Source organism: Eschrichtius robustus, chromosome 12 (genome assembly GCF_028021215.1).
Source record: "Eschrichtius robustus isolate mEscRob2 chromosome 12, mEscRob2.pri, whole genome shotgun sequence".
Taxonomy (NCBI): Eukaryota; Metazoa; Chordata; class Mammalia; order Artiodactyla; family Eschrichtiidae; genus Eschrichtius; species Eschrichtius robustus.
In genome coordinates, this window is record NC_090835.1 from 26327696 (window position 1) to 26345040 (window position 17345).

The window sequence follows — 17345 nt, forward strand, 5'->3', positions numbered from 1 at the left end:
TGCAATATTCAGTGGTATCAAATCTATCATACTGTAAAGCACCACAGACTATATTATTTAAACATTTTTGAAGAGTATGCATAGACTTTTTAGTTACACTGAATATAGTTACACTGAATAGTTGAATATTAGCAATCAGAACCATCCTAGGCAACCCCAGGTGCATGATCAGTACCTTCAATTAATTAAAAATAAAATGAAAAAAAATTCAATAATTTAATACTGTCTTTTGCCCTTAATTTGTCTAACTATATATTTAAAGCTGTTTATTGCATAATTTTTACACTCCGTATATTTTGTAGCAAATCTGACATTACAGTGATGCTTAACAGTAAGATCATGAAATCCTCAAAATCCAGCTTATTTTCTGTATGTTCGTCGAGTTCAGAAAGGACTTTGTATCTTGGTTTGGTTTCTTGTCCCTGTAAGCATAAAGAAGAAAAAGCAAAAAAACCAAATTCATCATGCCACCTCAGTTTTACAGATAATACGCAATAGTAAACACGCTATTAACAACACGTCAAGTTGCTACCGTTGCTACTAGTTGGGCGCTGTATTAAATCTTTTCATGGGTTATCTCGCTGAGTGCTCACAGTGACCTTATTGAATATGAACTATTATTTTCCCACCCTACAGAGGCAATGCCAGAGACTCAGTGAGAATGAAGTGATTTGCCCCAAGCTAGGCAGCCATGAGTTGTGGAACCAGGATTCAGCGCATTGGCTACCTGATTCTGGAGCCCACACTCAACTGCTACCTCACTTCTCTACAGATACAGATACTGTTATGGTTTCAGAGTACAATCCCTTTGTTATTGGAGGTATCCACTATGTGCTCCACTGAGCATAAGATTATCCAGAAATATGGAATAAAATATGCGAAAAGAAAATATGTGCTGTGGAAGATTGTTCAGCCCTAAGTTTGATCATGAATCAAACCCAACTTCATAGTCCTCAGCAACAGAGTGAAGGAAAACACGTGAAAACACCTAAATGGAGGGGATTTTCAGTTCCAGCCATAGCTCGTGACATATCTTCCCAAGTGCATCAAAAACGTTAAGGTCATTTGATTCACTGCATTTAGTTTAACCCCAAACACTCGTCCATGTGCTGGCTGCAAAAAAAGCCATCACAGCAATGACTAAGGCACTTTAAGACTGATGACACATTCCTCTTCCAGGCTTAGACCTTCCATGTTTCTCTAGGCTGTTCCTCAAGGGGTCACACCTACCGGTGAGGGTGAAAGGACCTGTGTCTGTCTCCCTCCAGGAAGAGCTGGAGATAAGACAGAGAGAGAAGCCCTTTACTAGCGTAAAGCACTCTTTGCTCAAAGGTCAGAGATGGCTGGAGGTCTTCCTCCTCTTTTTGCTGCATATTTTAAGACCGCGGAGCTGGCGGAGGTCCAGACTTCTTGGGGCCTGACCCACCATCTTGCTTTTTACCTTCTTAGCAGTGCTTTTAGGTCCTCAGTTTTACTATCTCTGACTGGCTATAGAGGGCTAAGTCAGATCCCCCAAATTATGTTTAGGCTTATGAGAAAGGACATATTCCTTTCAGACCCAGGCCTCAGCCAGAAGGTCTGGCTCAGTTTACCAGAGAACCCTGTGTGAGGATTTAGGAGAAGGCCCAGTTAGCAATGGAGACTCTTATGCTGTACCTGCCTTAGGGACTCTCACGGGGCAGAGCTGGGTGGCTGGTCCACGACAGCATTCTTTTTTATCTAATTAATTAATTAATTAAATTTATTTTTGCTGTGCCGGCTCTTAGTTGTGGCAGGCGGGCTTCATAGTCGTGGCATGCGGACTTAGCTGCAGCACGCACGCGGGATCTAGTTCCCCGACCAGGGATGGAACCCGGGCCCCCTGCATTGGGATCGCGGAGTCTTACCCACTGGGCCGCCAGGGAAGTCCCCCAAGACAGCATTCTGACTTGACGCTCCACGTCTGCTCAGTGGAGGGAAGTTATCCCCACTGAGACTGAGGATGCCAGGGATGAGCAGTCCCCTCAAGTCCCCTGAAATCAGTCTCTGCTCTCATCTGGAGGAGAGGGCGGCATTGCGCCGCGGTCTGGCTGAGTCCGCTGCTAGCGATCCCAGAACGGCTGCCTTTCCCGGGTTTAGCCTACACTGAGGGACACGAGGCTGAAGGTGTCTTTCCTGGTGACTTTGGTTTTAATTCTTTTCCTCTGATGTTCTCAGAGGGATGGTGCATCACACCAGGATGATCCGTCTACTAGGTCCTCATTTTCACACTTGTGAAAAGCTCACTGAGGTTTTGCCAGGTACGCGCAGCATTCTTTTTCTCTCTAGGATCTGTCATTTCTTTCGGCCTCTGATGTAAGCTGGTGATATAGCATTTGTTCTCCCACCCTCTCTGTAAAGACTCCCCAGAACTTTGTATCTCTTGTCTAATTCTGCCTGATGTTTCTGGCTGAAAAAATAGCTTTTCTTAAAAAAATTATTTCAAAAATGATATGTGTTTAATATTGGACATTTAGAAAAAATAGGAGCATGTAAAAATAACCCTTTACCCCATTACCCAAAGATAGCTTACTATTATTAACATTTCTTTCCAGTCATTTTTCTGTGTCTCACACTGTAGTACTCTGTCTCTTTCTCTCTCTCTCTCTCTTTCACACTCACAGACACACACACACACACACACCTTTTTTAAAAAATTTATTTTAATTAATTAATTAATTAACATCTTTATTGGACTATAATTGCTTTACAATGGTGTGTTAGTTTCTGCTGTATAACGAGTGAATCAGCTATACATATACATATATCCCCATATCTCCTCCCTCTTGTGTCTCCCTCCACCCTCCCTATCCCACCCCTCTAGGTGGTCACAAAGCACCGAGCTGATCTTCCTGTGCTATGCGACTGCTTCCCACTAGCTGTCTATTTTACATTTGGTAGTATATATAAGTCCATGCTATTCTCTCACTTCGTCGCAGCTTACCCTTCCCCCTCCCCATGTCCTCAAGCCCGTTCTCTATGTCTGCGTCTTTATTCCTCTCCTGCCCCTAGGTTCTTCAGAACCTTTTTTTTTTTTTTTTTTTTAGATTCCATATATATGTGTCAGCATACAGTATTTATTTTTCTCCTTCTGACTTACTTCACTCTGTATGACTGTCTCTAAGTCCATCCACCTCACTACAAATAACTCAATTTCATTTCTTTTTATGGCTGAGTAATATTCCATTGTACATATGTGCCACATCTTCTTTATCCATGCATCTGTCGATGGACACTTAGGTTGCTTCCATGTCCTGGCTATTGTAAATAGAGCTGCAATGAACATTGTGGTACATGACTCTTTTTGAGTTATGGTTTTCTCAGGGTATATGCCCAGTAGAGGGATTGCTGGGTCATATGGCAGTTCTATTTTTAGTTTTTAAAGGAACCTCCATACTGTTCTCCATAGTGGCTGTATCAATTTACATTCCCACCAACAGTGCAAGACAGTTCCCTTTTCTCCACACCCTCTCCAGCATTTATTGTTTGTAGATTTTTTGATGATGGCCATTCTGACTGGTGTGAGGTGATACCTCATTGTGGTTTTGATTTGCATTTCTCTAATGATTAGTGATGTTGAGCATCCTTTCATGTGTTTGTTGGCAATCTGTATATCTTCTTTGGAGGAATGTCTATTTAGGTCTTCGGCCCATTTTTGGATTGGGTTGTTTGTTTTTTTGATATTGAGCTGCATGAGCTGCCTGTAAATTTTGGAGATTAATCCTTTGTCAGTTGCTTCATTTGCAAATATTTTCTCCCATTCTGAGGGTTGTCTTTTCGTCTTGTTTATGGTTTCCTTTGCTGTGCAAAAGCTTTGAAGTTTCATTAGGTCCCATTTGTTTATTTTTGCTTTTATTTCCGTTTCTCTAGGAGGTGGCTCAAAAAGGATCTTGCTGCACACACTCCTTTTTAACTTTATTATGGAATAATTGACAAATATAATTGTATATATTTAAAGTGTACAGTGTGATGGTTTAATACACATGCGTTGTGGAATGATTACCAAGATCAAGATAATTAACACATCCATCACCTCACAGAGTTAACTTGTGTGTGTGTGTGCGTGTGTGTGGGGAGAATGCCCAAGATCTACCTCAGTGACCTTCAAGCATGCAGTACCGTATTACTAGCTATAGTCACCATGCTGTGCATTAGAGCCTCAGAACTTATTCTTCTTAAAATTGGAAATTTGCACCCTCTGACCTATACCATGCCACTTTGCCCTCCCCCTAGCTCCTGGCAACCACCAATCTATTCACTGTTTCTATGAAACAGGCTTTAAAAAAAATCACTTACTTGTGGAATTAAAAAAAAAAGCCGATTTCACACACACTCTTTTGAAACAATCATAGATTCACGGGAAGTTGTACCCTTGACCCAGATTCCCCCAGTGGGTGGCACCTTATTTAACTGTGGTAGGCTAAAACCGTATATATTTATATCTTAAAGGAACTATAATACTTCTCTTTTAACCGTCTCAGAATACACATAGAACCTGAGAGACTGTTTACTTTTAAGTTTTTTCTTGCTCAATCTACCATTAAATGTTGGTGGTTTAGGTTCTGTGTGAGGCCCTCCTTTTTTCTTATGCATTTTCCCTAGGCTAGTATTTTCCAAAGTTTGAACATGTACTGCCGGTAGAATGTAACACAATTTTAGGTGATGCAAGAATAAATATTAAATAAGAATGAACAGTCATCTATATATTTTTTTACTACCTTTCACTTTTACCCACTGAATTTACATTTAAAATGGTGATCAAGGCTCCTTATAAAATAATTTAAGTAGAGTGTTCTCTTAACAAGTTCTAAGAAAATTAGAATACAGGCTATAGGCAGGTATGGGGAAAATATTGAAGATGGTATTCAGGTGGCTGAGGTTTGAGAAAGATGCCTCTAGACGGTTTAGGTCACTCCCTTCTGTTCAGTAACCATGTTCACATGGCTCACTCTCACTGTTACAGATCTCTATTCTGACCTTCCTGCTCACGTATCCTGTTGCTGTCCGAGTTTCTCCACTTGACAGTTTCAAGGACATCTTAAACTTGACACGTGCTAACAGGACTCATCACCTGCCCCCACCTCCCACCCCACCTCAAATCTGCTTATTCTCCAGCCTTCCTCTTCTCTGGAAATGGGACCACCACCCACTTCTTCCCACAGTCAGAACCGAGGTATCATTATTTGTCCCCCCTTGTTCTTCAGCCTTCATGGTTATCAGATCCCGTTCATTCCACCTTCCAGATGCCTCCCATATTTGCCACTTTAGTCCAAACCAACATCTTTTGTTTGGATTCCTTCCCCACAGTTCCCCTTTTCTTCGTTTCACTCCCCATCCCAACCATAGTCTCATCTCCTACTGCAGCTGGTGTAATTTCTTCAACCTGGATTTAGAAACTTCCCTGGCTTCCTCCTGCCCTCACGCTATGCCTCTGTAAGAAGTGGCTTCTCTCCACCTCCCCGGCCTCCTCTTCCACTGCTTCCTACTTCCCTCTCTCTTCTCACCAATACTTACTGGCCCTCGTAGGTCTTTGACACGCTTTATGCCAAATCCTCTGCTGGGAATGCCATCATTCTCATCCCGCACGCACCCCGCCCCCGGTCCCTGCTCACTCTTGAGCTCGTTCTTCAGATCTTAGCTATACCTTAATTTCCCAGGAGCTCTTTTTTGACCACCAAGCCCAAGATGGTCCCTCTGTTTTATTCTCTCACTGCATGTTCTACTCTTTCACGATTCTCTATTTCTAATTACTTTTTCAGCACATCTCTCTACTCTGCTGCATTGTTAGCTTGTTCACTGCATTAACCCCAGTGCTCAGGTCACTTCCTGGCATAGGGTAGGTGTCCAATAAACATTTGTGGAATGAAGCAACATAATGGTGCCTTTGAGCTGGAGTTGTTGACTCTTCAGGCCAGCCGTTATGGCGTGGGCCCCTGTTTCTTGGTACCTGTTAGTTCTCTTACCTCTGTGAAATTCCTAAATTGGGTTTGCAGTAGGTTTTTGGCAGTAGCTTTCCCAAGTTTACCATCAGGGTCAGAAAAGTTTCTGAAAATCATAGCGGCAGTGGCGATGGCTTTTTCCAGATCTGAACCCTTGCGTAGAGCTGTGAGAGAAGAAATGTACAACTGTGTAGCCTAGGTTAGAAATGACCCTTCCCCAGACATGAGGCTCTACCTTCCAGGGGAACTTAGGGAACAGGGCTGGAAGGTTTGTGTCAATGTGATCCTGGCCTTGGGCTCTTTGCCACCTATCTGGGAGTGGGACATGGGGGTGTCTGATCCTTGATCTTTGAACCATGGAGAACAAAAGTCCTGCAGTAGCAATTAGAATTAGTAGAATTAGGATGAGATTTATCACCCTCTTCCCCTGTGACCTTGGGAAAACACCTGACCTCTCTAAGCCTTGGTCTTCCGATGTGTAATTTCATTCAGTTAGTCAACAAATATTTATAGAGTATCTACCGTGTGCTTGGCTCAGTCCCTGGCATTAAGGATACGTCATTGAATAAGACAAAGTCCTGCTCTTGTGGAGTCTATATTCCGTGTCAGATAGAGCATCACCACATGCCAGTGTGATAAAGGAGAATGACATCCAGGACAAGTCTTTTGATACCATGATAGACAAGGAATCTCTTTGAATCATGGCCTCAATCACAGTGATCTAGCTGGTTTCTCTGATTTAAATTCCTTGAAAGGCTGGTACTAGCTCAGTCCCTTCCAGTGGGTAGCACACAGTGAACTCTGAGAACTGCACAAAGGACAGTGAAGAAATTCTTATCCTCTCTGTTCTCTCAGTCCCCAATATATCCCCTATTATAGAACTTTTCCTGCTTTACAGTTATTGCATGTTTAATCATCTTTCTCTCTAACTAGAATACAAGCTCCATGAGGCCACAGATCATAGCTTTTTTTTATCACTATATTCCCAGTGACCAGCACAAATGCCTGCTATGAAGTAGGTGCCAGTAAATGCTGTTGAATGAAAGAATAGGAAGAAGAGAAGAGAAAAACAAAATCCAACAGCTTTCTGCACAGGTAAAGTGCAACAATCATGGATTCAAAGAAAGATGATCAGTCAGATATTTGTGACTTTTGTATCAAGCACTTACTGTGTTTCTGGTACTTTCTGAGCTGTTCAGCACATAGAAGTGACACAACCAGATGTGGCCTCTGCCCTCATCTATATTACAATCTAGTGGGGTAATAAATAATAATCAAGAGGATATGTGTGTATATATATATTTGTTTTATACATATTTGATAATTATTTATTTCTCCATATACACATATATTATGCATATTTGCAACTTGTATGAGGCAAAGAAGGTATAGAAACAGAAGAAATAGAAAATTACAGAGTGGGTCTCGGAGGAAAAGTACTGAGATAGGTTGTCTTGGAGGCATCTATTATATAAGTAGATTAATATTTAAGCTAAGACCAATACGGTGGGAAGGACCTGCCATCTAAAGGGTGGGGTGGGTCAGCCTGGAATTAGGGTTGTGTTGAGTGTTGCAGGCTCAGGGAACAGCATATGTGAAGGCTCAGATCAGGAGCCTGGCACATTGGAGGAGCTGAAAGGAGACAGTTGTGGCTGGATTCTAGAAGCTGAAAGGGTGTTTCATTAGAAAGGTTGGCAGGGGCTAGACCATGCAGGGCTCCTAGGTTGTGGAAAGGAATCAGGATTTTCCATCACATGTACAGAGAAGGCTTTAAAAGATTTTAAGCATTTAGTTGTTGTTTTTTTAAAATTAAAGTTCAATACACAACATGGTTAATCAACTATACCCCAATATAAAATAAAAATTAAAAAAAAAGTTAGATGGAATGACAAGAGTTAAGAGGAATGGATGAAGGGAAAAAAACTGTGGACCTTCTCAGTTTTTACTGTATCTCTGAACAGGACTCCGACTAAATGGTAAATTGTGTATATAAACATCTGCCAAAGCATTCTAATCAACGTGTTGGCCTCTCTCTCTCTTGCAGGAGGAAATGTGTGTCCTCTCCATCCCCCCATATCATTTCACCCACAATTACACCGAAGCTTGAGGCATTCGGACTTCCTGGTCCTGCAAATGGATAACTCTTTTTTGCCCCTCACTCAAGAGTACCCACTTATTTGCTCGCAAGCTAGAGCAAGTCAAGGACAAGCTAGAGCAAATCAAGCAATCTGGTTGGGATAGGAAGTTGGAGCTACCATTTATTGTGCATCTATTGTGTGCCAGATACTTTAATAAGTTGTATATTTACTTCTCATAACCACCATAGGGATTATTATACCATTTAAATTTTTATTGTGTTTTTAAACTTTTAATTTTGACATGATTATAAATTTACAGGAAATTGCCAATAAATATGCAAAAACAATCTCCTGCACCGGTTCCCCCAAGAAACATCTTGCATAATTACAGTACAACATCCAAAGCAAGAAACTGACATTGATACGGTCCACAGTTTGTTCAGATTTTACCAGTTACATATGCACTCATCCTGTGTGTGTGTGTGTGTGTGTGTGTGTGTGTGTGTGTCTAGTTCTAGGCAATGTTACTAAATGTGTACCTTTGTGTAACTATCACCACAATCAATATACAGAACTGTACCACCAACACAAGATTCTCTCATAGTAACCCTTTATAGTTACAGCCAATCTTTCTACCTGCCCCCTCCCCCATCCCTAACCCCTGGCAATCATTAATCTGTTCTCCATCTTCATATGTTATGAAACAACAAATGTTCTGTGAATGGAATCATACAGAAGTTCTCTGAGAATGGCTTTTTAAACTCAGCATCATTCCCTTGAGTTTTTTTTCTGTTTTTATTTTTTTATTTGGGTATAGTTGCTTTACAATGTTGTGATTCCCTTGCGTTTTTTTTTTTTTAAATAAATTTATTTATTTATTTATTTGATTTTTGACTGTGTTGGGTCTCCGTTGCTGCGAGCAGGTTTTCTCTAGCTGCAGCGAGCAGAGCTACTCTTTGTTGCGGTGAGCGGGCTTCTCATTGTCGTGGCTTCTCTTGCTGTGGAGCACGGGCTCTAGGCGCATGGGCTTCAGTAGTTTGGGCACACAGGCTCAGTAGTTGTGGCGCACGGGCTTAGTTGCTCTGCGGCATGTGGGATCTTCCCGGACCAGGTCTCGAACCCATGTCCCCTGCATTGGGAGGCAGATTCTTAACAATTTCGCCACCAGGGAAGCCCCTCCCTTGCGTTTTATCCAAGTTGTTGCATGTATTGATGGTATTTTCCTTTTCATTGAGTAGTATTCCATGATATGAATGTACCACATTCACCACCGAAGGACATTTGAGATGTTTACAGTTTTGACTATTTTAGGGCTTTCCCATTCCCACATAAAGTTTAGAATAAGTTTGTCTGTTTTTTTTTAAAAAACAACTTGAATTTTGTGATATTTCATTAAACTTAGAGAGCAACTTGGGGAGAACTGATATCTAGTATGTTGACTCTTCCAACCCATGAACACAGTGCATCTCTCCATGATTATACCATTCCATAGATGAAGAAAGGATAGGATCTTGCTGAGGACACATTAATAAGTGGCAGAGGTTGAATTTGAATCCATGTTGAAAACATAAGCCTCATGAAGATAGGAATGTTTTGCCTGTCTTCTCTTCTGTGGAAACTTCAGCACTTAGAACAGTGCCTAGGACCTAGGAGGTGCTTCACAAATATCTGTGGAATCAATGTCTGCAGAACCTGTATCCTTAGCTTCTTACTCCTTGATTTCCTCTTTGGTCTCTGATCCTCAGTCTCATTCTGACCTGTGGCTTCTGTCTGCTAGTCCAGTGGCTGGCCCTCCATCTAGACTACTCTCCCAGACTCAGAAAGTTCCCTGTTTCTTTGCACTCAATTTTTAGCTCTTTTCCCTCCTATCCTTATCCACCTCTTCCCTTCACTTCTGCCACATCCTGAAACCCACATTGAAAATTGGGATGTTTTGGCTTCCCTGGTGGCGCAGTGGTTGGAGGTCTGCCTGCCAATGCAGGGGACACGCGTTCGAGCCCTGGTCCGGGAAGATCCCACATGCTGCGAAGCAACTGAGCCCGTGTGCCACAACTACTGAGCCTGCACTCTAGAGCCCGCCTGCCACAACAACTGAAGCCCACGTGCCTAGAGCCCGGGCTCTGCAACAGGAGAGGCCACCGCAATGAGAAGCCCACACACCGCAACAAAGAGTGGCCCCCGCTCACTGCAACTAGAGAAAGCCCACGCGCAGCAACGAAGACCCAACGCAGCCAAAAATAAATAAATTAATTAAATAAATTAAAAAAATAAAAATAAAAAGTAAAATTGGGATTTTTTTCCTCAATCACCCAAGACTTTCCTGCTCATCAAAAACAAGGAGATGGCATATTTCTTTTAGCTCATGTCTCCCTTTCCTGGGAGGTGGGGTTGAGGTGGTGAGGAGCTGTATGGTGGTAACTTGGCATTTACGTGGCTAAAGAATAAACTCTGTTTATAAATAGTCTTGTTTTTAAGAAGCAAAGTGCTTAGAAGAAACACCTTAATTCCTTCGGAGGTAAATATCCCTTCTGTAACTTTTATCAGTTGATTTATTTATTCATAACCCAGAATAACTAGACAGGGCTTTAGTATGGGCCTGAGACTTCTCATGGGGGACAGTAATCTCTTCCTCTCCTGGCTGTGCCCTTCTGGAAAGGAACGGGTGAGCTTCCAAGCTGTGAGTGAGCTTGCAAGTAATGATAGACACCTTTCTTGTTTACTGTGTGCCAGATGCCTTTCAAACATAAGCTTATTTAATGCTTCATAAACCCAGAAAGGTAGGTACTATTTGTGTCTCTATTTTACATATTGGAAACTGACACATGGAGAGATTAAGAATCTTAAGGTCACATTGCTGCCAGGTGGCAGAGGAAATATTCGAAAGTCTGTCTGCCTTCAAAGGCCATAGAAAGATCTGCCACTTTGGAATAACTCCTTTTAAGAGCATCTCCATGGAGGCTGTGGAACCAGACATTTCCCAGTCCTCTGATGAAGTTCAGGTCTGACTGCTCTCTAAATGGGGACTCCATCTGGACTAGCCCACTTCTCTTCCCTCTCCTCCATTCATTTTAACACAGCATGCATTTTCCCTGACTATAAAATAACATATGCTCGTGGTAAAAACCGAACTAGAAAAAAATTTAAAATAAAAGATAAAAACGAGCTCCGGTTATCCTACCGATACTGATGAGACTTTGTGAGGCGTTTTTTGGTTTCCTCTTTTTATGGTTGGGTTCTTCCCTTAATAAACTCAGCGTGTTGCCTCCTAACTCCTGCCCTGTCTGCCTCACAGAGTTGTGAGCGAATATGTGAAAGCATATTGTAAAGGGCGAAGTGCCATTAAAAATGCAAAGGATTGATGTTTCTTTTTTGGGCGTCTTTTATGGCCTCTCTTGCCTTTGGAATGGGGGTGGGGGGAGGGTGTTAATCTAGGCACTTCATGTCCACATTTCCTGCTAGCTCCTACCGCACTTTTTATGCTTTAATAATACTAAGCTGTCTGCAGCTCCTTACACACTCCGTCCTCCCAGCAAGTACTTATTGCCGGGCCTTGTCCTAGTTCTGGGGAGAGAGCAGTGAGCCACGTTAAGAGAACAACTCCTTGGTTCCTGGAGCTTGCATCGTGATGGACGATTACGGAGCCCACGCTCTGTATGCCAGCCACTTCTTTACGGGAGGCATATGATTTGACTCATTTAATTCTTACATCAGTCCTCCGAGGTGGGTTCCAGTATCACCTCCACTTTATAGATGAGGAAACTGAAGCACAGAGAGGTTAAATAGCTTGCTCAAGGTCACACAGTCAGTCTGGTTCCTCACCGTGACGCATGCTGCCCCTAGATCTTGCTTTTCAGGCAGTGTATCCTGCAGGATTCTTTCCCAAACCCTGGGATAGGGCTACCTGCCCCTCCTTTGTGCTTCTCTACTTCCCTAAACATAAGCTTGTCATAACCTTCAGACTGAAACACTGTTTATCTGTCTCAATTACCTTCTAGATCAGTGCTATCCAAAAGAAATGTAATACCAGCCCGAATTATAATGAAATTTTTTCTAAGTAGCCACATTAAAAAAGTAAAATGATGCAGATAAATTTATTTTAGAAATATATTATTTAACCCAATTTATCAAAATATCATTTCAGCCTGTGATCAACATGAACAAATTACTCAGATATGTTACACTTTTTCTTACTAAGTCTCTTAAATCTGTCATATATTTTACACTTACAGCACATTTCGATTCAAACTAACCACACTTTAAGTGTTCCATATCCACAGGTGGCTAGTGGCTACCATATTGGACAGTGCAGCTCTAGGCTGTATGTTCCCTGAGGGCAGTCACTGCATCTTATTTATCATTGCATTCATTCCCAGGCCCTGGCACGTTGTAGGCCTTAGCATAGACGTGTGCTGAACTGAGCTGACTTGAACTTAGAACAATCCCTGCCTCTTTCTCCTCACCTGCCTTGGAAAGTGGAACCTAAAATGTGAAACATTTCATCTAGTGAGTTCCTAACACTTTAGTGTAGTAGAAGCACAAACCTCAGTACAGCAAAGTGTCAGAATCACCTCATTTTAGAACTTCTCTTAATATTAGTTATTTTTTCAAAGGAAGAAATGAAGACCTACAGGAGAAACGTGGTTTTTCCCAGTTTGCATCAGTCATGTATGGCAGAACTAAAAATTAGATCTCTTCTGTTTTCTTGCTAGATCGATAGTTTCCCCAATACTCTAGCACTTTTCAAACTTTTCCACTATAAAACTACTTCGGATGCTACAGGCAAATATGTACTCAACACCCATTTCTATCCACCTCCCCCAAGAGATCAAGGGCATAAGCCCAAACAGCCAGAAGTGAAAATGTGGGTTGGTACTGACTTCTATTCCATGATCTAGCCCTGCTTGATTTCAGTGAATAACACTTAAAATTACCATTGAATAAAATACATTCTGGCAAGGTGAGCCATATTTATCCTGTGTTTTCTTAAGCCATGGGAATAAATGTGGCCCAATTGTCTACTGGAAGGAGTCTGGTGCCAGGAATGATGTGTGTGTGTGTGTGTGTGTGTGTGTGTGTATTGGTGGGCAGTGTGGATGATAGAGAGTTACACTCCCCCCTCAGCCTCCCAGAGGGGGCTGTTATATGAGAAATGTCATGGATATTTATCATGTCATGGACATGATATTTTGTCATTGACATTATCAAAAGTGCCTGAAAAAAAAAAAAAAAAAGTGCCTGAAATTGTGAAACAGAAATCATGGGTCTCTTGTGTTGTGATAGTGTAACAATAATATTCTCACCAAGTTGAAGATTTATTTAAATAGAAATATAAAGCATCTCCTCTGGAGACATAGACCAGCCATCTAGGAGGAAAAATAACTGCAATATAGTAGAATCCAGCTGTGCTTGTTACTCTATAAAGAAGCCACATGTTTTGGAATAAGATAATGATCCCAGTATATGAGTGTATTTTTTCTTATATTGTTATTTCCATGACAGTATTGTTGGCTCTAAAAATATTTTACCTATAAAATGGAGTGCTGAGGGCAAATGTTTACACCTTGGGAGTTTGCCACACTATGTTTTGCTCAATCAACAGAGGCAGTTGGGGACTGATTGCACCCTGAATACCACTGAAGGTTTATGAGTCCGATGCTGATGGTCTTGCTCTGGACACACTGAGGATACTGCCCATGGAGGGCCAACTGGCCATGGTGGGATGAACACTGAATTAGGAGTCAGGGATCCATGCTCCTATTATAGCTGGGCCTTTAAATTTGGGTGAGCTAATTCCTATCACTGGACCTCAATTCCCAAATGTTTAAAAAGAACATCAGGGACTTCCCTGATGGCGCAGTGGTTAAGAATCCGCCTACCAATGCAGGGGACACAGGTTCGAGCCCTGGTCTGGGAAGATCCCACGTGCCGAGGAGCAACTAAGCCTGTGTGCCACAAGTAGTAAGCCTGCGCTCTACAGCTCGCAAGCCACAACTATTGGAGCCTGCATGCCTAGAGCCCATGCTCCACAACAAAGGGAAGCCACCGCAATGAGAAGCCTGCACACCGCAAGGAAGAGTAGCCCCCGCTCGCCGCAACTAGAGAGAGCCCGCACGCAGCAACAAAGACCCAACGCAGCCAAAAATAAATAAATAAATAAATTTATAAAAAAATAAAAATAAGAATAAAAAGAACATCATAAATGCTTGATGATTTATCTACAAGCTCTCTTACATCGTTGGCGTTCTTTGGTGTCCTATTATTTTTAACTCTTGGCATGCTCTCATGGTAGAGAAGCAACACAGACGTCTCTGTCACCCCAGGCCTTACCTTTTTTTGAAGCCAGTTGTTTGGATATTGAAATGCTGCCAACAAAATGATAGAAACATAATGATTCTGGGAGTTTGGGTATTGATATCAGCATCTAAAGTAGAGCAGTATAATGATTTAAAAATTAATTTATTTTCAGTAAATCTGCCCTGAGTGTTCTGGTGGAGCTGCCATCTGTCTTTCAAAATCCTTTCTCCCCTTGTCACATGGTAAAGAAGTACAGTACTTGGCAATGGCTGGCCCACATATCCTAGCCTTTTGTGTAGCCTTTTGTGACCATATGACCAAATGCCCTCCAATGGAAAAGGAGCAGAAGAGAAGTGGTCACCTTCTACGCAGCCTCTTCCGTGCCCTTTCCTGTTTCCAGCCAATTAACACAGAAATTATCAGGAGTACTTTGGAAGCCGCATCTTGAAGCCACAAGCCACATCAGCCTGTGTCCCTACATGGTGGCATGGAGTAAAACTGTCACCAACCTGGAACCCCAACTCTGAACTGTCACATGAAAAAGAAAAAAATAACTTCTTGCTCTGTAAAAGACTAAGGATTTGAAGTGAATTTGTTCCAGCAGCTTAGCCTGCCTAAGAATCTACGTACTGTGCTAGGGGCTGGGGACGCATCAGTGAATGATTGAGATGTTCCCACACTCTTGGGGCTTAGAGTCTAGTGCAGAAGGCAGATGTTCAACCCGTGATTCAATACAGAGCAATGGCAGAGCGCATACAGAGGGCAGGGAAGGACTAACCCACTCTGCAGGTCAGGGTAATGGTATTTTATCCGAACCAAATGAATCATTAGGTGAAGGAGGAGGAAGAGTGTTCCAAGCAGAGGGAAGAGTGTGTGCTGAGCCCCGGAAGCGGGAGAAAGCATGGCAAGATTGAAGAACCAGAGGAAGAACAGTGTGGCTGGAACATGGAGAGGGAAGGAGATAGCGGTGGAAGAGGAGGCCGCAGTCAAGGGTCAGGACCAGAGCACTTGAAGTGAGCCTTAGGATGGACCCAGGTTGCTAACCTAAGGGTAGTGGGAAGGAAAGGGGCGGCATGATCAGATTTGCATTTGGGGAAGTTATTCCACCTGATATATGGGAAGGAGAGTGGAAAGGGACCAGATGGGAGGCAGGGAGATGGACCTTGCTGCTCCCTTATAAAAAGCAAACAACATCTGCTTGACACTTCAACCCCCAGTGGCTGGAGTGGTTTGGAGAAAGCCAGTAAGAACAGTATAACTTGGTCATATCTTTGACAGCTCTTTAAAGGGAACTTTTGGGTTCGAGATCTGGTTTGGCACTAACTAGTCAAGAGATCGTGACCTTTGGGGGCCTCATTTTTCTTCCTTGTGAAGTTAGGAAGCTGGACTCTATGATACCTTTGACCTTTCACGGTCTTCTCCATGAGCTACTCCTAATTTTCTAAGAATGCACCCTTATTACCTTTCTGCACCCTTATTATCTCCTTCATAGGATAAAGGATGTGCACTTTATCCTACGTACACTTTACACGACGTACACTTGCAACATGGCTCGTGTTATTTTCTTTTGCCACGATCTCCTCCATCAGAGCGTGAGGCCCTTGACAGCAACAGTTCTGCAGATTCTCCATATCTCCTACCCCTGGCCCAGCAGAATACCTGGCACCTGTCAAGTGTTCAAAAATTTTTTGAACTATAGCAGGTCCCCTAAAGGGAATTACGTAGGAAAGAATATTTTTCATTTATTAGGCATAATTTCACACATTTGCATGATCCGAAACCATTTCCCTCTCTCATGGATAATTTGAAAGCATATGTCATACCCTTAAAAACATTACCAATTTTGATTTACAAATGTTTTTCAAGAGGCAATCAAAGACATTTGTGTTAATTGTATCACTTTTTCAGTTTGCAATCAAAGCTGCAAATTTGTTCTCTTTAATTTTCCAACTCAATTGAAAGCAGGATTGAGGTGGGTAACAGGCACCAAACTGGCACCATTTGGGCTACCAAGTTGTAGCCATGAACTCTGGAAATAGACCTGCAAGCTTAAATGAAACTCGATAAAGGAGAGCCAAGCGCCACTGACCTTCTGGGCATTGTCCTAGGTGCTAAAGTAGACGTTGCGGCTGCAGAAGGATTGGGCTCCCCTTCCAAGTGGAGTGCTTGGTCCTGGGTACTGTGCATACAGCCACACATACTCTGGTCTCCTGTTGTGTGTCGGCCCTTCCTAAGCGACAGTTACTTGCCCACTGTTACTATTGTCATTCGTTCCATGGCAACTATACAGTGGCCCTTGTAGAAGAGCCTTTCCCTAGTGTTATTTGCAGGCAGACATTAAACCAGTTATGCAGTCAACAAATATTTGAGTATCTGCTGTGGGCCAGACACCGTACAAGGTACTGGGGACACAACAGTGAGAAAACTCAGACATGGACTTTGATCCCAGGGAGCTTAGTGGTCAAGGCTGATATTAATCACGTTATCACAAAAGAAGTCACCCCTGTGACAATACCGTGCAAGGGGGATGCTATGAGTTTGGTGTCAGTCAGGGAGGTGAGGGAGACATCCCTGGGGAGGTGATGTGTGATGCCGAGTAGGAAGGAACAAAGTAGGTGAGAGGGCAAGGGATCCACGTGGTAGGCAGATGGAACAGCCTGTGGGAAACCCAGTGGCAGGAGGGAGTGTGGTGATCGGGAGGGACTGAGAGAAGGCCAGGGTAGCTGGACCAGAGAGGCTGAGGGGGAGGGAGGCTCCAGGTGAGGAGGAAGAGGAGGCACGGTGACTGGACGACGCAGGAACTGGGAGGCCACGGTAGGGAATTTTCACTTATGTCAACAGAATAGGAAACCATTTGTGAGTTTTAGGCAAGGAGGCTGATAAACTTAGATTTACAGTCTGGAGACATCACTCTGGCTTCAGTGTGAATAATGGTTTAGAGAAAGGAACAGAGTAAATTCAGGAAGACCAGCAGGAAGGCTATTTCACTTGTGTTTGCTTAGAGCTTGTTCTGTAA

General features: G+C 42.7%; 1 protein-coding gene across 1 annotated transcript; it reads right to left on the reverse strand.

Annotated features, from left to right (window-relative positions):
• Positions 1-266: 266 nt before the first annotated feature.
• On the reverse strand, positions 267-16528 carry SNTN (sentan, cilia apical structure protein). The gene is made up of 4 exons (XM_068559442.1): positions 16419-16528; positions 14363-14397; positions 5982-6121; positions 267-422 (listed from the first exon to the last, which is right to left on the reverse strand). Exons 1-4 carry the CDS (start codon positions 16526-16528, stop codon positions 267-269), a joined length of 441 nt encoding a protein of 146 aa, XP_068415543.1.
• Positions 16529-17345: the final 817 nt, after the last annotated feature.

Excerpts from the sequence above, each read along its gene's own strand:
- SNTN (XM_068559442.1), bottom strand. The coding sequence starts at position 16,528 with ATGTGTGGCTGTATGCACAGTACCCAGGACCAAGCACTCCACTTGGAA. Across the intron at positions 6,122-14,362 it reads ACAACTGGCTTCAAAAAAAG|CTCTACGCAAGGGTTCAGAT; the intron begins GTAAGGCCTGGG and ends CTTCTCTCACAG. Across the intron at positions 423-5,981 it reads AATTTAGGAATTTCACAGAG|GGACAAGAAACCAAACCAAG; the intron begins GTAAGAGAACTA and ends TTATGCTTACAG.